Source organism: Rattus norvegicus, chromosome 2 (assembly GCF_021556685.1).
Source record: "Rattus norvegicus strain SHRSP/BbbUtx chromosome 2, alternate assembly SHRSP_T2T, whole genome shotgun sequence".
NCBI classification, from domain to species: domain Eukaryota; kingdom Metazoa; phylum Chordata; class Mammalia; order Rodentia; family Muridae; genus Rattus; species Rattus norvegicus.
The window spans coordinates 173,736,666-173,761,045 of NC_141535.1; the positions used below are offsets into that span (position 1 = coordinate 173,736,666).

The window sequence follows — 24,380 nt, forward strand, 5'->3', positions numbered from 1 at the left end:
ATGCTGTGCTTCATCCTAGTACTAGTATCAGGAGAAAAATACATAAATGAAAGAAATTAAATTATGAGTTATTAACTCATAACTAATTTGAAAGGTAATATTTGTTCATATTTATGGCTTTCAGTTTTGTTACTGTTTTGCCTTGGGGGATTTTAGGAACATTCTAAATGTTATAGTCAGCTATAACAAAAATCCCCATTTTAAAATCACTGAAAGCAACTGCATACTCTGTTTCTCAAAAAGTATTTATATTTCGCCATTATTTTATATATTTTGCTTAGGAATATATTCTTGTTTGTGTATAAAACACTAGATGTTGCATGGTTGGTTATTAAACATGAAATTCTTAAGACAGCTTGAGTTCACTGTTATCAGGGAAAGTGGAGGCCATTGTGATATTATTCCAGAGACAACTGTAAAGTGTGAAAAGCATGGCCGCTATAGTGTGAATAATTAGTGTTTCACTTCCTCCTCACACTGCAGCTGTTACGTATGCATTGACACTTAGTACTGAACTAATTGAGAGTGCTTTTCAACATGTGCTTTGTTCTAAACATACTTTGAATATTTGAATATTTTTCTGGGCTCAAATTTAAGACCTATGGCTATAGTTTATACTTACGTTCAATAACTTTGGGCCATAGGGAATATCCTCTTAACATTAAGTAAGAGTGCCGTTGTAACTTGATGGCATTAGTTTCTGGATAATACACTAGATTGAAAACATCTCTCTTGACAGAAAATATGTCTAAATAGTTTGAAAATCATTTTATTGTGGAATTCCAAATACTATGGCTGATTTTGTGCTTCTTATTGCTAAATTATTCAAAAGTCAATATTGTGTCATCTGAGTGAGTAAAACCACTTGAAATTAGGAAGTGTTTAAAAGTGAATGCAGCTAGACTAGTTTACTAGTATGTTTTTTAAATGGTTCTTAATTTCAGTTACATAGACTTCTGCTTCTTGATTTTTCATATATACAAATTTTGGTGTAACTATTTCCTATTTTTTAGATATTTTTCCATTTAAATTTTCCCTCCTAGAATAATGTTAAAGCATTTAAATTTTACTGAAAGCATTTTGTTTCTAACAAGGCCTCCTGTCTTTGCTCCTTTACTAGAGTGAAACAAACATAGCTTTAAATATTAAAAACTTATTTTTTAAGTATAAATAAGGTACCATCTAGTTGGACTAAAAAATGTAGGGTTCTACTTTTATTCTTTCTTGAGGATGAGAAAACAATGTTTTTGGTGAAATGAAATGCTTTACATTGAAGCTAAAAATGACGGCATCATGATAAGAGAATTTCTGATATAGTTATAGGAAGATGTATGTAGAGTAGAAAAATACATGTATTTTTGCAGAATATGATATATATCCTTTCATAGAAGCTACATTTGGTTTTTAATAGGAAGAAATTTAGTATGTATTTTATATTATATGTAAATACTGATTTTTTATTCTAACACACTCACTTAAAGATTTAATATGTTAAAACAAATTATTTTTTAAGTTGAATTCACTAATAATACTAAAAAAATGAAACAAAGTGGTAAGAATTCAGAGAGAGAGCTGTGGGCTTAGGCTTTCAAGCTATTCTAGACTCAGGGTCATAACTGCCGAGCAATGGTAATGATACGGTTGCCATGGCAACTGATTCATTGGAGGGCTAGACCTCTGTCTAGGGTGCTGTCAGTATATGTAGAGTTCCAGTGAACAGAAAGTCCCAAAGAAGGGTCTGCTTCTACCTAATCCAGTTTTAATTGAACTCTAGAGACTTTGAAGTGAAGCCTCAGACCAGGCGCACAACTCCTGTTCCAGGAAGAAATGAACCTTGTGTTCAGCCAGGCCTCGGCTGCCTTCCAGTGCTGACATATCTTCCTAATGAATACTTTCAAGAAATGTTATTATCACAATCTCAGGTAGAAATTCTTTAGCTAGGAGAGGCTCCATTTCTATTTTAAGCTACAAGTTGGCTATACCAGTATTCCCATTTGTTACTTTATTTTAAATTAGGCTGTTGTTTTTTGGTTTTTTTGTTTTGTTTTTTTTTAAGATTTTAAAATTTGAGTCCTTAGACAATTGTATATAATTTTCTGCCTTTTCTGATTTTTTGAGTTTGAAGATATTATGTGACTCTATATTAACTTTGGAAGCACACCTTCATACTGTCACGTTTGGACACACACACAGCACCACTGGTTTCAGGTTTTGGAGTGCGTTTTAGGTGATTGAAACATACAGATGAATGATGAGCCTCAAAGATAACGATGGGCTATAAAACAGAAAAGGTAGATCGGGGGTGTGAGATCTGGGGATTCCAACACTGCGCTGCTTTATATTTTAAACGTATCCAACAATTTGACAAAAGCCTAAGATTTTATAAGATAGAGTATACGTATAAGATAGAGTATAAGTAAGTATACTTATGTCATTTAATGTAATTTTCAATTATGTTTGTTATATTAAAACACATTTTCAAGGAGGATGGCGCTGCAGTCTAGGTAGATCTTTGAGATGACTGCACTATTCAAATCAACAGAATATACATGGGATTTTGATGGGTCCTAAAGCTACCGGAGTGTATTAGAAATGTTGGGGCTGGGGATTTAGCTCAGTGGTAGAGCGCTTACCTAGGAAGCGCAAGGCCCTGGGTTCGGTCCCCAGCTCCGAAAAAAAGAACCAAAAAAAAAAAAAAAAAGAAATGTTAAGGACCGCATGCTAGCATTCTTGTTCTGTTGGTGAGTGGACACTCTAGACTGAGGTGACTGGCCACGTGACTGTCTGTGCAGTGCTGGCATCATTGCTGTGAGTAGCAGGATGCACCAGAGATTTCTGTGCTTAGAGACTTGGAACTTTCACACCAGTGTACAGCACTTCTCACATGTCACAGTACTTACAGGACTCTGTGTTCTTTATTTAGGTTCTTTAATGTTAGTCTAAATAAACGACGGGAAGTGTAGTTTATTACGTTTTCATCAAGTCAATTCTATTCTAATCACAACCCCTTTTTCTTTAGACACAAACCATTGACTTGTAGTGCAGAGAAGCCTTGAGTGCACGGTCCTCACCCCTCCGCCTCCAGGTGCTGAGATTCTGTGTGCAGCACAGTCCTGACTGACTGGAGATTCTGTGTGCAGCACACTCCTGACTGACTGGAGATTCTGTGTGCAGCACAGTCCTGACTGACTGGAGATTCTGTGTGCAGCGCACTCCTGACTGGACAGTACTTTTGAAGACTATGACAATGTGGAATGTAATGGGAGCTCTGCACTTTAGAATAGACTAGACTCTGCCACTAGCTTGTGGAGACTCTGTTTCAATATTTAACATGTCTTTACCTTGCTGTATTTTACTTATGAATAGAATCATTAAATATAGTATTATATTTATAAACTATATAATGCAGAATATGTTCTTAACAATATATTGTTAAGGTAAATCCAGGGTAGTTAACGCATGTGCATAGAAACTATTCAGACAATAAATGGCTGGATATTCACTTTAAATTAGTAGATAGAACTACTTGTCCTAATAAATCAGAAAAGTGATATTTATGTATGTAAAGAGTTATTTTCTCAATATTTCCCACTAATCAAAATTCTCTTAAGATATCATTTGTGATCCATTTTGAGAGAGAGAGAGAGAGAGAGAGAGAGAGAGAGAGAGAGATGAGAGATGAGAGATGAGAGATGAGAGATGAGAGATGAGAATATGAGAATGAATAGCAAAGCAAAGCATTGGAGCCATTGTAGGGCTTGGGCCACCAGATTTCACTCAGCCATTTTAAAAATGATGTTTCACGCCATTGTTAAGGTTGTAGAAAAGGTGTATTTGAAGGTTCCCTGAACTAAAGCTGAGATTCTGTCCTTTAAAGCAAGAGAAGTGAGACTCCAGCAAGTACCTATTATGACTTGAGATAAAGAACTTTTGGAAAGTTGGGGATGGTTGGTTTTGCTAGAGGAAGTGAAGTGAAAATCTCGGGCTGTATAGAAGATAAGAGGAACTGAATCCTAGACAGTGCAGTAAGCATGCAGCTTTGAGGTGTGGAGAAATATTCCAGGCACAGAAGGAAACAACAAAACAAAACAAAACAAAACAAAACAAAACAAAACAAACAACCTCCCCCATCTGTCCTTTCTGTTTCTTTCTCTGGACTTTGTTTGCCCTGCTATTTGTTGTGGAGATGAGAACTAGAACATTTGTTGTGGAGATGAGAACTAGAACATTTGTTGCCAACTTCAGAACCGAGAGATGAGTACCTATCTGGCTCTTTGAAGGTTCTGTAGAACTTTTCAAAGCTGTGTCTGTTTTCTAACTCCCTGTGTACCAGAAACAGAGTACTTCTTACAGAAAAATTGAAAAACAAAAAAACCCAAAAAACTGAATGAAGTAAATTTTTTTTTGTTTTTCTTTTTGTAAGACACTGCATCGTTCATTGGAGAATGTGGGTTGGTTTTAGTTCAGGCCTGTGAAGTGGACGTGGACAAGGGTGGGCTGCGGCGTAGCCCTCCACTTGTTAGCTTTTCTTTGGGGTCGTTTTCATTTTTGCCTCTGTTATGTGGTATCATAATCACTGCTGGGTTTGTTTGTATTGTTTAGTGGCACTTGAGTTGCAGAAATTTATCTTAATTTTTGACTTAACTGAGCTCATAGATTTTTATCAGCCTTTGATAGGAATGACATTTGATTTTCTTGGAGAACTGCTGAATCTGGCTTCCTTTCAGGCTCTCATAATTAAGATTTTGAAATGATTTTTTTGAAAACAAACCTTGAGTAACAAGGCAACAGAGTGGTTTAGAACTAGACAGGCTTACCTTGAATTGGGGAAGCACTTTAGGCAACTGTGACTGTCACTTGAGATGGTAGGAGTTGTAACAAGTTACTCTGACAGCCGCCCACTGCAGGAGAGATTGTACTGAGCTTAATTGGCAGGGTTATGTTTAGCTTTGACTGACAAAATGATACTTAACCCCTTATACAGTTAATCTTCCTGCTTTCTGATTTTTTTCCTTACTAGTGAGCTAACACACATTTTTAAAGTGGGTAAAAGGCACCCCTGGGAAAATTGTAGTCACATATGTAAAACCATTGTTATAAGTGGCCAAAAGCATATATGGCATTTATTTGAATTCTTACTTTTGAAGTTTTATCTAAAATATTGTTTTTCTAAAAAGATTTTAAAATTAATCAGTAAGGCTACATATATTTCCTGAGAAATGATTACTTTGCTTTCAAAAGCCCAAATACATAATTGTAAGTAGAAATTTAATAATTTCACTCTACTTTTTCATCTAAGTTGCCCTTTCACTAATTAAAACCCATTTTCTTCCTTTCTTTCCAAACTATGTCATTATCTACTAAATTATTTTTCTTAGAAAATTTTTAATAGAGCCTTTTCTGTTTTAATTGGAGGGAAACAGCACTAAGAGAACGGAGCACTGTGACTTAATTGGGGTTACCTTTTCTCTTACCAGATCTTGGCATATACAGAAGGTCTGCATGGAAAATGGCTGTTCACAGAGATAAGATCAATCTTTTCTCGTCGTTATCTTTTGCAAAATACAGCCCTGGAGATCTTTATGGCGAACAGAGGTAATACGTTACAGAAGTACATTGTTAAAAAGCTAACTTCCCCCATTTTGGGTGTCATTTTTGAACACACCATATTGTTTCTCTTTAGATCTGATCTGTAGTTTACCCTCTGCCCCGTTGACCTCATCTCTTAAGTCTCACTGATTGTCACATGATTTTTATTCCCTTCCCCTTCCATCCTCTTTAGGATAATTTGTAAGTCTTTTGTTTCCCTGACTATCTCACAAATTGGGGCAGTGCTCCATAAATACGAATACACTGAGGCCTCACTGTTGCATCCGCTATGAAGTTTCCATGTCTTGAGCATTGCCTTGATTACTTCTAATAAGTGGCTGCATTTGGGGACAAAATATAATCAAATGATTCATATGTTTATTTTGTCTTTAATCTATTCTATTTATTTAAAAAGTCAAAAAAAAGTACTAAGTTGTCTGTTTTTTAAAGTTGAACTAAAGTTTTGCTTGTGGATTTAAAATGTAACTCAAGGGGCTGGAGAGATGGCTCAGCGGTTAAGGGCACCCGACTGCTCTTCCAGAGGTCATGAGTTCAATTCCCAGCAACCACATGGTGGCTCAGCCATCTGTAAAGAGATCAGATGCCCTCTTCTGATGTATCTGAAGACAGCTACAGTATACTTATATATAATAAATAAATAAATCTTTAAAATGTAACTCAATGAGATACATCAAGACTGCAAGGGTAAAGAAGTTGAACTTGTGGGAAAATTTTGTTTGTGAGTGGAGCCCCACAAGGGAAATATATAAAACCTGACGTCTTTGTTACATTTCTAACTTGTCTATATGTAGGCTGATGGTTTCTTATCTGTTCTAAAATCTCCATGTTTTAAATCTCCACATAAAAGCATATATGCAAATATTTCTCCCTCTGTAGTAGCATACGTTTTCAGAGAATATAAGCACATTTAGGGGACAAGTGTTTTCCCTTCTTATAAGCTCCTCTACAACCCCCACAACTTTCTAAAATGCAAGCATTATTCCTTTATTTAGGTGAATAAAGGAGAGGTTGGTTTACACCTTATTTCAGTCTGCCATGTCCAGTAGTGGCAACCTTCCAGCACTGACCACTTGCTCTTCTTCATTCATTTTCCTTCCTCATAATTCTGTAGACACCCTTGGGTTTGTGTGTTTTCTATCATCTCTCATCTTACATAGTCTTCTGACATAACCTATGATTTATTCTTTCATTCCTCCCCTTATTTAACATAAGATCGGGTATGTAAGGAAGCCCTATTTCAACATTACTTGCACATAGCATAACAAGATACTTTGTATGTGCTTAGTGAGTGGTCTGTTATTTGCTTAAGACTTGTTAATAAATCCATTGTTTAAAAGGTACAACAACATAATTAATTTTTTTCACTTTGAATATTTTTTGATCAAACAGCAGACTACCTTCTGGATGAGTTTGTAGCATGGATGTGATTCTGATACTGTTAATATATGTATAAGATTTGAGACCCTACAAATTAACAGCCTATAAATTTTACCATTTTATGATTATCTTTTTTAAAGATAGATATTTCATATGACTTTTAAAATTAACATATCAAAGGTATTTTATTGCTAGTTGATTCTTGATACTATAGTCCATATATAATTATCTAAATTGTTAGAAAGCATTTTAAGTTTGCTTAAGAACTGTAGTGAAATCTTTCCTTTCTAGGTACAAATGTTAGTTGACATTACTATACAAAATAAAAACATGAAAATATTATAAAGAAAATTTATTTCTAATGAATTAATATAGAATAGATTATTTCTTAGCTATATTTGTAGCTTTTAATAGTAAGTATGTAGCTTTAAATTTTAATTTAATTTCAATTTCACTTTTGTTTTAGTTTAAATAATTCTAGAAACTCATGCAGAGACATTGGAGTTCTGAGCATTGAATGTGTATCTTCACAGTTGTCCCTGTATAATCTCAAGTTCATGTTAGACAAGGAGGCAGTTTTTACTTTTTCTGTAACTACTGTTGAAATAGCAGCAGAGTCTTTGAATGAAACAAATATGACCTGTAGAAGATCACTACTACAACATTAGAATGTCATACCAATTGTATTTGAGATACTTGAACCAAGAGAAAATATTCTATTGAATCAAGAAGTCATTTTTCCAAGAAGGATTTTACTACATTCTAACTTTTAAAACTTACTTGTTGTAGTTGCTGTGATGTTCAACTTCCCAGACTCTGCTACAGTAAAGAAAGTGGTGAACTATCTACCTCGGGTTGGTGTGGGAACCAGCTTTGGATTACCTCAGACCAGGTACTGTGTTATCTGAAAATATAAATAAATAAAAGGAATATTCTGATTAAGTCTTGGTAATTAACATGTATTAATATTTGTATTTGTTTTGAAATGTCCCCTTCTAATTTTCGTTTCTTAATAAATGGTGGTTATTAGAGTTGTGTTATGTTTAATTAACTGAATCATAATAGAAAAAGGTGCAGTATCCCTCAAAGAACATATTTGCAAATACTATAAGAAAACGGTTTCTAACTCTCCCCCACAGCATTTGTGTGTGCATGAACACACATGCGCGTGCACGCACACACATGCACACGCACACACACACACACACACACACACACTTCACTTATGCTTCTTACTTTGACCTTTGGGGAAAAGGCATACATTTCTATGTGAAACCACTATATTTTAATCAACATGGCAAAACCCAGAAAGATAAATAACATTCATATATTATTCAGATGTAAAATGAATGGAGTGTTGCATACAAAGGATTTAAATTGGTACAGGCACTTTGGAGCCTCTTGGCAAACAAAGTAGCACTTCACATCATCAAATCCTACTGCCTTATAACCCAACTGTGTTAGTCCTAGATATACTTCTTGCAGAAATACCTATTCATGTTTACCACAAAGCGTACATAGCAGTGTTCAGATGAGTACTGTCTATGGTAGGCTCAAACTGAAAACAAGTTCATTGCATTAGGAAAATAAGTAATGTGCTGTGTCCATACAGTAGAATCTATTACAGTGAAATGAGCAAAGATTTGGCACATGTAGCGACAGTGGTGAATTTAGTGATGGAAGCAAAGACGTTTATGTAATATTTTGAACCAATAAACCTGACTCTAGTGCCCGAGGTTATTGTCAGGTCATAACTCATTTTTGGAGAGTGGTAGTTCATGAGTCCCTATTAAAAAGGCTTATGACAACATGTTGCTTATGTTTCTTGCCTGAGATGATGGCTGTCCAGTGTATATATTTTACATAGTCTCATCAAGAACATACTCTTGTGTTGTATAATAAATGCTTTGGGGGTTGGGGATTTAGCTCAGTCGTAGAGCGCTGCCCTGGGTTCGGTCCCCAGCTCTGAAAAAAATAAAAAAAAAATAAAAATAAAAAAAATAAATGCTTTGAAGGGTCATAGAAAGAACTACTATTTTATCACACTGGAATCTTTTAAATTGTTCTTAAACCTTTTTTTTGGCATACTTGGGATAACTCATAATTTTGGGTTGAATATTTTTTAGTCCTTCAGTGTTTTTATCAGGCTCCTATTGTTAATTTTGAAAATGAAGTAAGCCCAAAATTAGAATGAAGAAGAAAACAAGGTTAAAAGCAGACCTTAAAGTTCTTAGAAGCTATTAGCGAAACTAAAAGTTGATCTTTTGAAAAAATTAAGATGGACAAACACATAGAAGTCCCTAGGTAGACAAAGGAAAGGGACATTTAAACAGTCCCTGAACATAGCTTTCCTCGTGTATCTTGTTTGCTTTCTCCTATCAGTGCTGTCTGGTTTTTAGTACACAGAATAGCTCATGGTATAGGATTAGGAGAGTAGAGGAGTCTTTTCATTGAGGGTTGGTAAGCTAGCTATGTTGACTATTATTTCTCTCTATAATTGATTCTCTGCTAATATAGCTGAGTTAACATATTTAAAAGCTGGTGAAATGCAAACATGCGAGGTTTTCCAAATTAGTCGGAAAGTGTTTATGAGTAGAAAAGAACAGTTTCCTTTTAGTATGCCTGATTTGTTGAGTAGAAGCATTTTATCTTAGTGTTTTTTTCTGGTGCTTGGAATCAAACCTAGGTCCTTGAGCATTCTAAGCAGGCAATCTACCAGTGGGCCATATCTCTGCCCTGAGCTAGTATTTATTTCTGTTTATTTCAAATATTATGGTAATAGCCTGTCACAGATGCAATTGATAAGTTCTGTGCCAATAATGGCCAGGCTTAAGTAGGAGTTTCCCCTGGAAGCAGGCATCTTTGTCGTCTGCCTCAGTTTCTCAGCCGTCTCTATCCGCTATTTCATAATTGAATACAGAACATGGGAATAGCTTTCTGCAGAGCAAGCACCCAAGAGAAAGTGATACAGAAGTCTCAGAACCTTATGTGACTTACTGTTGATAGTAACACTGTCATCTCTGCTCCATTGTATTCACCTCAAGTAAGTCACTAAGAATAGCTCAGCTCCCAGGAAAAAGATTAAGTACCAGTTCTTATCGACTTTTTAAATGCCTCAGTTTATTACTTTTATATGAAAATGGCGAAGGCCCTATATAGTTGTTTTACACTATCAGAATTGATTTAGACTATATAACACCATTTCATGAACAATTTCATGGCTATGACATGACTCACTGGCAGATTACTTGCATAGCATAAGAATGGCATTGGGTTCAATCCTTAGCTATATATAAGCTTTTTCTACTGATAACTATTTTATAAAAGTTTTTTTTAAATCCCCTCTAGATGTTGTACCTGGGACTCTTTGTAGTGTTTTATCATTGAAAGTTAAAGATCTTAATTCATTCATTAGTTTCTGAAATAGATTTTCAACCCTTAAATTATGTCAGAGACACTCAGCAATGTACTACATAGACACTCCATTGCCCATAGATGCTCCAACAAATATGTGGACCAAGTAGCTGTAGAGATGGGTTTCTTTGGATAAACTGATTAAATGTATCCCAGTGAGACTGTTCTGTTTTATCTCAAGAAACAACCCGTTCAGCATTGAAGGAGGAGACGGTTTTACAGAAGCCTAGAAACAAGGCAGAGCTTTTATTATTCTGGAAAATTTTTAAAGGGCAACTAAGGGTGGGAACTTAGGAAGTGAGCGTTGAGTAGGAAATAAGAGGCTGATGTAAAAGTCCGATTTCTGACAGAATGGCAGTGGTAATTAATGTTAGTGGAGAGAGGCATCTGATGGGGAGTTGTCGGAAATATAACTTGGAAGATTTGGAGACTGATGAGAGGGTTCAATGTGTCTACTCAAGTCTCAGCTTGAGCTCCTGAAGTTAACAGCACTAGAGAAGCAATGGTTGCGGAGGGCTCTCATGCTTTTGTCTCCATGGTTGAGATTATAGGGAGGAAGCAGAGAAAATAAGCTTGGCTTTAGTTATACTGAAATTGAAACCCAAAAGAAACGCTCAGCTGTAAAATGCTAATAGGAAACTAGATTCCAGAACATATCTAAAACAGTAAGTAGAAACCTGGCAGTTGGGACTATGCGTCCTGTGCATGAGATTAAGGAACCGTAGTAAGCTGTGATTTCATCTGGGAGAGACTAGAATGGCAAGAGGAAGCAGGCTGCATTGCAAGGATTGTCACCATTAGTTGTAAAACTTCTAAGACCATTGTAATTAAGACAATAATTTTCTTACAAATGTTAACTAGAAAGCAAGTAGGAAAAAAAGGAAGGAAGGAAAGAAAAACAGAACCCCCCCCCCTCAACGAACAAAACATCTGAAGTACAGATCCAGGGGACTGTGATGCGAAGGGTTGGTAGCCTTTCCATACAATTAGATCTGACAGGAAGTCAATAAGACAGACGAAACAGGGCCTGTTGCATTTCATAGCCGCTATTTAGGGCTGCAGTGGTTTCATGTGGATTTACCCACTCAGTATCCACAAGCTGTACTCAGTTAATAGTAATAAGCAAAATTCTGTTGTTTATGAGGTTTTCAGTTTAGATATAACATTGCACTTGAGGACATTAGACAAAAACATGTGACTTATCAGCCAGTGACTTAGAATTCTTCATGCTGTGGGGGTTTTTTTGTTTGTTTGTTTTTTGGTTTTTGGTTTTTTTTTTTTTTTTGTTGTTGTTGTTGTGTTTTTTTTAGAACATCCAACATGTAGGAATATGGTCCATACATGCACAATACAAATTTTAAGACTTAATATCGTTATTCCATAAGCCTAAAGGCTTCATTCAAGAGTCATTTGAGTTTTCCCACTCACAGGAAGTTGTTTCTTGTCTCAGCACTTGAATTTTTTACCCCTTACTAAAAATTAGCCAAGAAAACACACCTTGGGTGCCATAGTTATTTTTCTGTTGCCATGACAAAGTACCATGACCATGGTAACATAAAGGAAGCATTTGATTTGTCTTCTAGTTCCAGAAGATTAGAGTACATGACCATCATGGTACGCAGCATCAGGCAGTCAGCATGATACTGCAGTGGTGGCTGAGAACTTACATCCTTATCCGCAGTAGGAAGCAGAGAGAGACCTAACTGTAAAAGGAGTGGGCTTTTCAACAAAGCCCTTCCCCAGTGACACTTCCTAAGCAAGGCTACACCTCCTAACCTCTTCCAAGTGTTCAAATATATGAGCCTATGGGGCCAATCTCATTCAAACCACCAGAACAGACTCTAGCAGCGACCTTACAGTGAGGCACTAAAAGTCATGCAGGAAAGAGTTTTTCTTATCTACTGTATGTGGCAGCCTTCAGAGAACACCTAGGTTTGGAGCTTTGTTCTTTCATGGGGCAGCCATGCTCTGCCATCCATTCTTAATGTTTTTGCCAACCCCCTTGCCTAGCAACTCCCCTTCTCATAGGACTGAAAGGGTAGTGATTTGAGGCCTTAGTAAATTTTTTCAATAAGTAATTACTTGACTCTTGGCAGTGGGTAGAACCATGGGAATACTGACCTCTTAGACATGCCATTAGATGTTTTAATTGATCCTACACATCCACACTCCTTCCCACCCCTGTTTCCCACTCCTCTGCTGGCCAATTGTATCCGAGTACTTACATTTCTCTAACTGGGTCTTTTTAGGAACTACAATAAAAAAAAGAAAAACAATAGTTCCTGTGTTCATTCTATCGTATAGATTATATGCACATCTCTTTTCCTTTGTTACAGGAGCTGAGAAAAATACAATATTTTAAATTATACTGTATATGTTTACTCTTTAAGGTACAATTTATAAAGCTGATAATGTGTGAATACAATTTTATGCATTTTGTAGAGTCATTGACTATAGAGTTTTAATCAACCTGAATGCAACTCAAATATTACAACTGCATACACCAGTGAGCAGAATGTAAATAGTATACTTATTGCTAGTACAAGTCATTTGGTATTTTCCCATAGTAGTTTGAAACATTGCTAGTATTCATTGATCTGACATGGATACTAATTTTCAGAATTATGGGTTTCATTAAAAATTTTGAGTAAGTACAGACAATGTATGATTTATTATTATACTATAATTAATATTAAGTTACTTTACCTCAAATTCTGTTCTTTGCAGGCGTATTTCTTTAGCCACTCCACGTCAACTATTTAAAGCTTCAAACATGACTCAAAGGTGGCAGCACAGAGAGATTTCAAACTTTGAGTACTTGATGTTTCTCAACACAATAGCAGGTAAATTAAATTCACACCTTGACTTATTTTAAGTAACAAGTGTCCATTGTGATATGCTTAGATTACTTTTATTATCAGCATAAGTAGGTTATTTTTATTGCTGTTTGAATATCTTATGAAAGTATATTCCTAATAAAATTTGCAACTTCACATATAAACAGGTGGCTACTTGAGAATTAAAAATTTCCAAAAAGAAAAGAATTTACAATTATATAGTATCAAATAGGACTACTGTGAAATAGTAGAAATGAAGAACAGTATAAAATTCAGAACCTATTATGTTAGAAATAAGTTATATAATGAGACAGGTTTGATACCTAAAGAAATATTTATATTAAGACCCATACATGAAAATGTAAAGATTAGCTAACCCTTACAAGCTGTATAATCATGCAATATGGAAAGTCATCCACTGGAACTGCTTCTTTGAAGAATAAAGTGTGTCTATACTTTGCACCTAGAATAAGCAAACAGGAAGCCTACTAGAATGACATTTGTACTTCATTTCAACTAACTGACATGGTATCTTTTGAGGCACAAAGATATACAAAAAGAGAATGGTTTATGCCCAGAGAAGTTACTTTACTTACCAACATAAGTACATGTTGAATGTCCCTTATTCTCAGGTTTGAAATGTATACACAGGCTAGGAGGTAAGCATTCAATCACTCAGATCCAAAGTTCTCTGAAGACTGAAACTTGGTGCCAGATTTCAGATTTGTGGTTTAGAGGTTCTTAAACCGTGATTATAGAACAAAAGAATATAGATTTTAAACATGAGTAATAAGAGAATTTAAGAAGATAAAGAACAAAGCTTCCATTAGTCATGTAAAGATGTTATTGTGACAAAGGAAGTCAGGAGGTCAGAAATTAGACTGTATGAAGCTGAAAACATGAGCAATCACACAAGGATGGGAAATATAAAGTATAGTATCTGGAGAAAAGTCAGTGGTGTAATTATGATCTCAAAAATAAATGTGGACATAATGCAAATTACTTCTCAATATAAGAAAAGTTGATTTAGCTTAGATGTATTGTGGTAGAGTATCCTCAGTCTGAGTTATCAGGCAGTTCACTGGGAAGGGTTGGAAAGGTTTTGAGAATATGTGTTATTGGAGCTATAAAAAATTATCTTGAAGCTTTTAGGTAAGTTGGTAAAGTGGAATAGAGAGATTAGGTGAAGGGCAAAATTAGGGAGCCATTACCTGTAAATGTAGTGAAGTCCTTCACTGGAGAGAGGACAATAGCTTTAATATAGGAGTTTATAAGCAACAGCCATGTGACATAGAGCTGACTAGAGGTAGTACGTAAATGAGACTAGGCTGGCTTCTACTCCTCAGTGTTGGCAGACTGTTGCCATTAACAGAAATCATTGCCACCCGTGTCAAATGTCCTACAAAGTAAGGGAGAATTAATGATTATAAGCTGGGTAGTGGTGTGGTGCACACCTATAATCCCAGCACTCTGTGGACAGGGCCTCTGAGATCGAGGTCAGCCTACTCTACAGTTCCAGAACAGCCAGGGCTACACAGAGAAACTCTATCATGGGAATATAGGGTAGAGGAAGAGGATAAGGCTTTGGTGCTCGGGGACTTTGTGTTACTTGATGGGGACTCATTTTCAAAGCCAGCATAAATGGTTGATTGTGTAGGTGGAGTCAGGTATGAAGTCAGCTGTAGATTTCTAAACCGTGATAGGACAGGAATGACAGGTAAAGGCAGCAGGGAGACACTGAAAAATGAAACTAGGAAGTATGAGTTCAGTTATGATGGAAAGGAATTCAAGGCCTCAGGGGAAAGAATTGCTGTCAGTGAAGATCCTGCTTGAGAAGTGGAAAAAACAGAATATTGGGAAAAGTGGATAGTCAAAGGGCTCACATTTGTGTTTTATTAACTACAGGGAAGCCATCTCGTAGTTAGTTAAGGACAAGACTTGAATAAAGTATGAAGAATTATGTTCACGTTAGTTGTAATCATGTAACCATTAACTGAAGAGTTCTTAAATACTATGGGATGGAAAGGTTCACACTTTTAATGGGCATTTTTGTATGTAAATGAATTTAATCGAATGCCTAGTAACAGTTATAAAGCAACTCTTAATGATATGGCCCATATTCTCATATAGCTTTTGTTTTCTTACAGTCCCTTTTAAATAAATAAATTATTTTAAAGTTGAATTAATAATTTGTTTAGAATGTACACTAGCATGTGTGTTAGGTAGAATTAATATTTCTTTCATAGCTACCTGTGCCACATGTAGATTCATACACTTTCATAGTACATTTTATAGTCAGTAGTTAATTAATAAAAAAGATAGCATTTTCAGCAAATGGTGCTGGTTCAACTGGAGGGCAACATGTAGAAGAATGCAGATCGATCCATGCTTATCACCCTGTACAAAGCTTAAGTCCAAGTGGATCAAGGACCTCCACATCAAACCAGACACACTCAAACTAATAGAAGAAAAACTAGGGAAACATCTGGAACACATGGGCACTGGAAAAAATTTCCTGAACAAAACACCAATGGCTTATGCTCTAAGATCAAGAATCGACAAATGGGATCTCATAAAACTGCAAAGCTTCTGTAAGGCAAAGGACACTGTGGTTAGGACAAAACGGCAACCAACAGATTGGGAAAAGATCTTTACCAATCCTACAACAGATAGAGGCCTTATATCCAAAATATACAAAGAACTCAAGAAGTTAGACCGCAGGGAAACAAATAACCCTATTAAAAAATGGGGTTCAGAGCTAAACAAAGAATTCACAGCTGAGGAATGCCGAATGGCTGAGAAACACCTAAAGAAATGTTCAACATCTTTAGTCATAAGGGAAATGCAAATCAAAACAACCCTGAGATTTCACCTCACACCAGTGCGATTGGCTAAGATCAAAAACTCAGGTGACAGCAGATGCTGGCGAGGATGTGGAGAAAGAGGAACACTCCTCCATTGTTGGTGGGATTGCAGACTGGTACAGGCATTCTGGAAATCAGTCTGGAGGTTCCTCAGAAAATTGGACATTGAACTGCCTGAGGATCCAGCTATACCTCTCTTGGGCATATACCCAAAAGATGCCTCAACATATAAAAGAGACACGTGCTCCACTATGTTCATCGCAGCCTTATTTATAATAGCCAGAAAATGGAAAGAACCCAGATGCCCTTCAACAGAGGAATGGATACAGAAAATGTGGTACATCTACACAATGGAATATTACTCAGCTATCAAAAACGAGTTTATGAAATTCGTAGGCAAATGGTTGGAACTGGAAAATATCATCCTGAGTGAGCTAACCCAATCACAGAAAGACATACATGGTATGCACTCATTGATAAGTGGCTATTAGCCCAAATGCTTGAATTACCCTAGATCCCTAGAACAAACGAAACTCAAGACGGATGATCAAAATGTGAATGCTTCACTCCTTCTTTAAATGAAGAAAAAGAATACCCTTGGCAGGGAAGGGAGAGGCAAAGATTAAAACAGAGACTTAAGGAACACCCATTCAGAGCCTGCCCCACATGTGGCCCATACATATACAGCCACCCAATTAGACAAGATGGATGAAGCAAAGAAGTGCAGACCGACAGGAGCCGGATGTAGATCGCTCCTGAGAGACACAGCCAGAATACAGCAAATACAGAGGCGAATGCCAGCAGCAAACCACTGAACTGAGAATAGGTCCCCTATTGAAGGAATCAGAGAAAGAACTGGAAGAGCTTGAAGGGGCTCGAGACCCCAAAAGTACAACAATGCCAAGCAACCAGAGCTTCCAGGGACTAAGCCACTACCTAAAGACTATACATGGACTGACCCTGGACCTGACCCCATAGGTAGCAATGAATATCCTAGTAAGAGCACCAGTGGAAGGGGAAGCCCTGGGTCCTGCTAAGACTGAACCCCCAGTGAACTAGTCTATGGGGGGAGGGCGGCAATGGGGGGAGGGTTGGGAGGGGAACACCCATAAGGAAGGGGAGGGGGGAGGGGGATGTTTGCCCGGAAACCGGGAAAGGGAATAACACTCGAAATGTATATAAGAAATACTCAAGTTAATAAAAAATATATATATATATATTCTCAACAAAAAAAAATTAATAGCTATGTGTTCAGTTTAGTGGAATTAAAGTCTAATCACTGAGCAGTTCACACTCTCATTCAATGAGCTTTTAATTATTGGGATTATTAAACCAGATAGGACAATATGAAGGAGTTACTGGCCACTAATATCTAAATTATATCAAGGAAGTGGAAGCTGTAAGAGAGAGAAAATGACTTCTAATGTGCTTGGTTATCTTTCTGAGGAAAATAAAAATTGAGACAAACTGTTAAGTTTGATGACATAATATCCTCTCGTTAATATTTTGTAAGATGAGGCTGGACAGAGGCTCAGCAGGTAAGATCCTATACTGTGTTTGCAGAACCCACATCAGGTGTCTAAAACCACCTGTCATTCCAAGTCCAGCTACTAAAACGGCTTCCTCTGGCCACTGAGGGCCCCTGCACACATGGTCTACTTATAAGTTTTTAAGACTTCCCATGTTGTTAGGCTGTCCAAATAAGCCTCAAGCCCAAGAAAAGTGAGGGACACCTAGTTAACTACATCAGGTTGGATGTCAATAGTCTGTATAGAGAATTACTTCAATATTTATTCAGCTGTATGTGTTATGATATCAGCATGTCTTCGAAAGAGAAGGTTAAATATTATTAATATTAACCAATATAATAGTCTCTTCCCCTTTGTACTTTAGCTACAAAATCTTTTCAATATAAGTGTAACCAAAAATAGGCTATAGATTGAGAAACAGTAGATCCAGGATTCACATGCTTGCATCTTGATGGCAGAATCAGTTACCCCATGCTCTCTGCCACTTCCCTAAACAGTGACGCCCAGGAAACTGGTATGTAATGAACAAAGGCTGCCTCATCTTTAGCATGCATATCTGTAATAGGCTCAGTATGTCCGTAAACATGCCATTAGTCCAGGAGGTATTGAAGAGAGTTGAGGTGGGCAGAGCAAGAGTGCGGAGTGTGTGCGTCCTTTTCAGAGCATCAGTCAGGAAGGTGCTACAGGATCTCAGGGTTGCTAGGACAGGCACGTTCTTGTTAAACAAATGAACTGTCACTCACCTTGTTTGGTTGATTGACTGCCTGGATGGTTGGTTAATTGAAACTCGGTGAATATTTGGCTAGTTGGTTGATTGGCTAATTGACAGCAGAGAAAATGATTGTCATTTTGAACTCTTCTATCAGAATAAATTTCTTTTTAGTCTTAATAAACATTATTGTGTGGGTGGCTGTGAGTGTGCTTACCGGTAGAGCATGCACTTAGCATGCTCAGTATCTTAGATTCAATTGCCAACTCTCCCCTCACTCCAAAAAGGACATTTTTTTTTTTTTTGGACTTGGCTTCCAGATAACAAAGTCAAGTGAGCTTGACAGAACATAAGCTTTAAAACTACATATGTAAATTTGAGTATGTTTTCAGCGTTACTAGTCATGTGATTTGGGGAAAGCACTGACTCCTTGAGCCTAGGTATTTTAATAAAAAAAGTGTGTAATACTAATGATATCAGTTTCACTGTGTGATTTCAAAGGCCAGATAATGTAACAAACAGTAATGCTAATAACAAAAATTGTACCCCAATTATTAGTTTTCTTTTTACTTTTAATAATCTTTCATGTTTTACACTAAATTAAAAGTATTTTTTTTCTTACCAGGGCGGAGTTATAATGACCTAAATCAGTATCCTGTGTTTCCCTGGGTCATCACTAATTATGAGTCAGAAGAATTAGATCTTACTTTACCAAGCAATTTCAGAGATTTGTCTAAGGTAATATTTTTAGTAATTATCTGAAAAATGTTTGTTTTTCATTAAAAAATTAATTTGATTCATTTTATACAAGTTTTAAAATATTTTAGATGCCATTTGCCTTAATTTTTTTTTGCCTTTTAAATAAATTTTGCTATTTACCATAACATTTACAAATACTATTATAATATGTCGGCGCCAGCACCGACACGGTACCGAGAATTGGGCGAAAGCCTGCGGGATGAAAGAAGCACACACACACAGGTTATTAGTGTCAAGCCAGAAGAGGAAGAGAGCTTCTGGTTTCTTTATTGACCAAACTATATATCCAAAGAACACCACTTAGCAGGTATCTGTCAAGCACAGTGGGGAACCCTGGCTGAGACTTCGGTAACAAAGGACCGACTATGTGGCCTGAATAAATTAGGGAAATAACCAGGAAGGCCAGCCTAATTCTGACTCAGGTGAGAAGTACCTGGCCAGACTGCTCTCAGTTGGGGACAAAAGGCTTCCACATGCAAGGGCAAGGCTCAGTAGGGGTCAAACCTTGTTAGAGACCCAGAAGGGTCTTGTTCAGGCTGACAACATTTTGTGAATGTAAACTTCTTGTGCCGAAAATATCAGGGAGAGGCTTTTGATGCTACAATCTAAGACTAAGGCCAGACAGTGACAAAGCAACCAGGCCCAAATCCAATACGGCTCCCACAATAATAAACTAGGTAACAAGTTAACAAATTGCTGTACTAGGTTTTTCATATGCATTCAAGGAAACTGTCTTTCATTAAAATCTTCTAAGCACATTTGTATTTAACAAAGCAAATAAGGAAAGTCATGAACAGAATTCTACCAAAACAAGAGCCCTCTGCTTCAAATAAGGAAAGTCATGAACAGATTCTCCTATCAAAACAAACGCCTTCTCCTTCAGGTTTCTGAGCTTATATGTCTCTCTTGTCCTCTGGTAGTTCCTCAACCACAAGTGTGTGCATCCTCCTTTTTTATTTTTTCAGGCTTGGACTTCACTGTGTAAGTCAGATGAGTCTCAAACTCCAGCTGAGTTCCTGCAGCCTCTAGAATGCTGGGCTCACAACCCATCTGGGTGGGTCCTCTTCAAATCTGATTTTAACTGATGCATTTCCTATCCATTACCCTTCTGAGATTATCACTAGGTGCAGGAAGTCTTCCTGACCTACAAGCCTAGTTTCTCTGACATACTTCATCTCTTAAGTCATTGTCTTGGTCTCTTTCCCAAGGGGTTCCTTCATTTCACAGTCCTTCTGTATCTCCCACTGTGCATTTTCTTGTTTTCCCACTGCTCAATAAACGTGTGAAAACTTTTCAGAATATCAGATATCTTGCTCTTTGTACTACCTTTATTCACAGAAATATTTTCCTGGGAAAAGTTCATTCACCCATCCAGTTTTCTTCACAGTGTCAGGACAAGATGTTCTGTGTTTATCCGTCCTACATGGTGAGCATCAGGAATGTTGGAGAGTAATTCCTAGTCTATCCAAGTGCAGTATCATCAATGCAATAGTTGACATTTTCCTACTGATAAGCAATAGCATTTGAAATATGATCTTTGTTCTATATAGCAATTTTTCCTCAGCTTTTATAAACATCTTTGTTCAAATTGTAGTTGTCACAAACGCTTTATTTACCTATTGTATCTTTGCTCTTGTTTTTCCCTTTTTCTAGAAATATGAATTCCCATAGACTCCCTGAATTTCATAATTTGTTATAATCTTAATTTTTTTCCTGGACTCAGAATATAGCCCAGTGGTATATTCGATTCTAATAGCACAGGAGCAATAAAATATTCCCTTCATAATAATATGAAAATTATTACTAAACCTAATAAGATGGGAAAGCCTAATTATAGATGCCAGTTTATTTTTACTGTGCTATCCCATGGATGAAATCTGTATTAGTTTGATCTGTGAGATCTACTGTTTTGTAGGCCAGTGCAATAGACTCCCTCCATAATCCTATACCTTTTATTTTATTTTCTCTGTATTAAATAGGCTATCTGCTTTCGTTTTGAATATTCATTGAAATATAGTAAGAAGAATGCTGCCAGACATTATTTTCAACCAGAAATTTGTGACAGAATTCTTTATTCACATTTAATTTGCTTGCATAGTCTTACTATTTCTTATATTTTTTGTTGTGAGCCTAGCTCTTAATGGCTGATCCATCTCTTCAGCCTGTTATTGCCATTTCTAAGGAATATATCATGTATTTTTTCATTGATAGAATGTTATTTTAACTAATAGCGTCATGGTTCTCATCTATGTGGATGATCAACAACAATTCTGATTTTCAAATTTTTTTTTATTGATGTGCAAAGGAGGCCAGCTAAGTCAAAACAGAAAGTTAATTTTATTAGTTTCCAGCCATATATGATCATAGCCACAAAAACATAGATAAAACAGAATCAAGGACATAAGAAATATCTCGTGGGGTCAGGGAAGATGCTCTAGTGAGGAAAATGCTTGCCACACACACCTGAGGATCTGACTCCGGTCTTACTAGGTGTGGTGGTATGCCCCTGGAAGCTCAGGCTGGGGTGCAAAGACAGACAGATCCCTAGGGCTTGCTGGACAGCTAGTCTAACAAATGTTAGCTGTAGGCTCATTGACACCCTGAACAAAAATATGAAGTGGAAAAGCAATTGAGAAACCATCTTGATGTTAACATCTGGTTCCCAAACAGTCAAAGACAGTCACATCTGCATATGCACACACACACACACACACACACACACACACACACACACACATACACCCCAAAACAAAAGTTTTTGTGTGTAATATAGTATCTTTATATCTCCCTTCCATTGTAATGGTATCCATTTTCATCTTTTGAGAATTTATGAAAAGATTTTACTTTTGGTCGGGAAAGGAGTACTTACAAAAAGTGCTTTCAGAAAGAGCCACAAGAGCTCCCGTTCAGCAGTGAAATGCACTGTGTCTAGGAGGAAGTGGGGAAGTTTAGAAATAGAATGTTTCCTCTGGGGGAAGGGTCGTGGGAAGGGGGTAACAAGAGGGGGGCAGTGGTGAGTGGATGTAAATAAGTAAAATACAAAATTAAATTATGTATAATAAAAAAACTCTACCTCCTCTCCTGAAGAGTGGCCTTTCTTCAGATGATTCAGTGTCATTCAAGCCCACGAGAATAGAATTCTATAGTGCTGACAGCTCCATTAATTATTAATGAAATTGGTGATTTTGGAATTAACTACATTTTTTAAATGAAATAAGTGCATTGCGTATTTGGAAATTCTACTGTGTCTATAAATAGTATTCATTTACTTAATAAAACTGCCTTATTGATTGTAGTAGAAAGATCTCCTAAAATCTTTGTATGTATCTAAGTATTTGCTTATACATACATTTTCAAGAGCACATCTTGTATATAAATAAGTTCTATGTATATAAATGATGATTATGTTAGAATTATATTAAAATCTGTCCCAAAGCATACATTTAGCAGACATTACTATTTGCTTAAGTGAGCTTCTGAAATCTGAAAGAGATACTGTGCAAAGTGTAATTTAAAGCATAAGCAGCTCTTATCCTATTGCTAAGTAGATAATGTGCCTGACTAGCTTTGAGATGTAGCAAATTATTTATGTCCATTTAATTTCCCCAAAGCCGCTGTTCAGAGCTGCTTCCACACAATGCTACAGTTTTATTTGATAAGCTTTCCCATGCTGCACAGGGAATTTTCTCTCTGATGCTGCCTTTCTATAATCAACACCCTTTCTTCCGAATTCTGTTTGTGATCAATCTTTCAGCACAGAAAAGTGTGAATGGAGCAGTGTAAAATAATTGTCTTCTTGAAAATGCAAAATTTTAAAACATTTTCACTATGTCTTGGCAGTGACTATAGATTGATATTGTCAATGTGTTGAGAAGGTTAAATCTACTTCAACTTGAAAAGGTGTTGAAAATTGAATGTTTTTATTTTTGAAGTTATAATAGTTTAATTTATAATTTCAAAGCCAAAAAAGCAGGAGTCGTTGATAGAACTCCTTCCCCGCCCACATGTTCTTTACTGTGCCGTTAGTGGTCTGAAATTGTGACAGACTTAACCAAGCATAGAATGTGGAGTGACTTTAATCAATTTTGTAAATATGCATTGATGTCATCTTCTACCTACCCCATTGGTATAATTAAGAATCATCGTTTTCTTTTTGTTTTCCCTTTACTAGATGTGGTAAGTAAGGTGAGCTTCCATTTACAACAGTCCTGTCGTAAAAATAAACAACAGCTAAAAGCTTCAGGAATGGGACTGGTTTGTGGTTGTGGTTGTGGTTGTTGTTTTGTAGATCTTACCTGTGATTTCTGGGTTTTTTTCTGTAGTACTTTGGATAATATAAAGCAGTTTTCTAAGAAAGAAAACTGTCGCATTTTGGTGCAACTATTTCTCTTCTTTGATGTGTATGATGTTGGGATATGTCGTATGTATTCTTACTATAATCTGAGTGTATGCTCCAAAAATTGTTCTTAGATCACAGCACTGCAAATAGGTATTTATTAGAAGTTTAAAAGTAATGAAAACTCATTCATATTGGCTATTCAATTCAAAAGGCAAAAAAGCAATGTATTATTCTATTGTTGCCCGATGTTTCTTGAGTATCAGGCAGACTTCTGATATGCTGGGTGTTTGCCTAAGTATTTCACATGTATTTTAACTAGGTTAACCTTCATTCAGATCTTTAAATTTAGGTAACACAATTGCTTTCTTGCAAAGGAGATATCGAAGCACTGTGAGGATAAGAGAACTCCATCCATAGCTTACATAGCTAGTGTACAGAACTCAGGTTGAAAACTATGTAACTATATCTATAACTGGAGCCGACTATATTTTAATGAAGAGAGCAGAAGAGCAAAAATATAAAGTGCAAGCAGTGTGTTTCCTATCCAGTTTTATTGAGGTGTGCGTGCCCGTGCTGGGATGTGTTTAGGGTTGCTTCTCCCTTTAGGGGTTGGATATAGAATGTCAGTGCCCCTTGCTTCTCATCCCCTGATGAAACTGATAGTTAATACAACCTCAGCATAGTAATGCTTGAAGGGGACACTTTCTCTGTAGGACCTTTTCTTGTCTTTGTCCCAGTATATGATAAAAAATTAAAGGTTAACATAGGCTTTTTGATTAAGACAATTTACAAAAAAAAATGGAAACCCTGTGTATTTGGTTAAAAGTAGAGAGCCCCTGAGATTAGCACTTACTTGAGTTTTACTGAGTATTGACTCTTTGTTGAGTATCATTGTACACCCAGCACTGTATAATTTCTGAAAACAGTTTATGGAAACTCAGT

General features: G+C 36.5%; 1 protein-coding gene across 8 annotated transcripts in view; it reads left to right on the forward strand.

The window, feature by feature from the left end:
- The window catches only part of Lrba (LPS responsive beige-like anchor protein), a 580,781-nt gene that overhangs the window by 376,968 nt on the left and 179,433 nt on the right, over nucleotides 1-24,380 (forward strand). For all 8 annotated transcript variants that reach the window (NM_001439655.1, XM_087627154.1, XM_087627167.1 and 5 more), the window contains 4 exon segments: nucleotides 5,478-5,595; nucleotides 7,777-7,879; nucleotides 13,129-13,244; nucleotides 18,966-19,078. In NM_001439655.1, coding sequence (NP_001426584.1) covers nucleotides 5,478-5,595; nucleotides 7,777-7,879; nucleotides 13,129-13,244; nucleotides 18,966-19,078 — 450 coding nt within the window.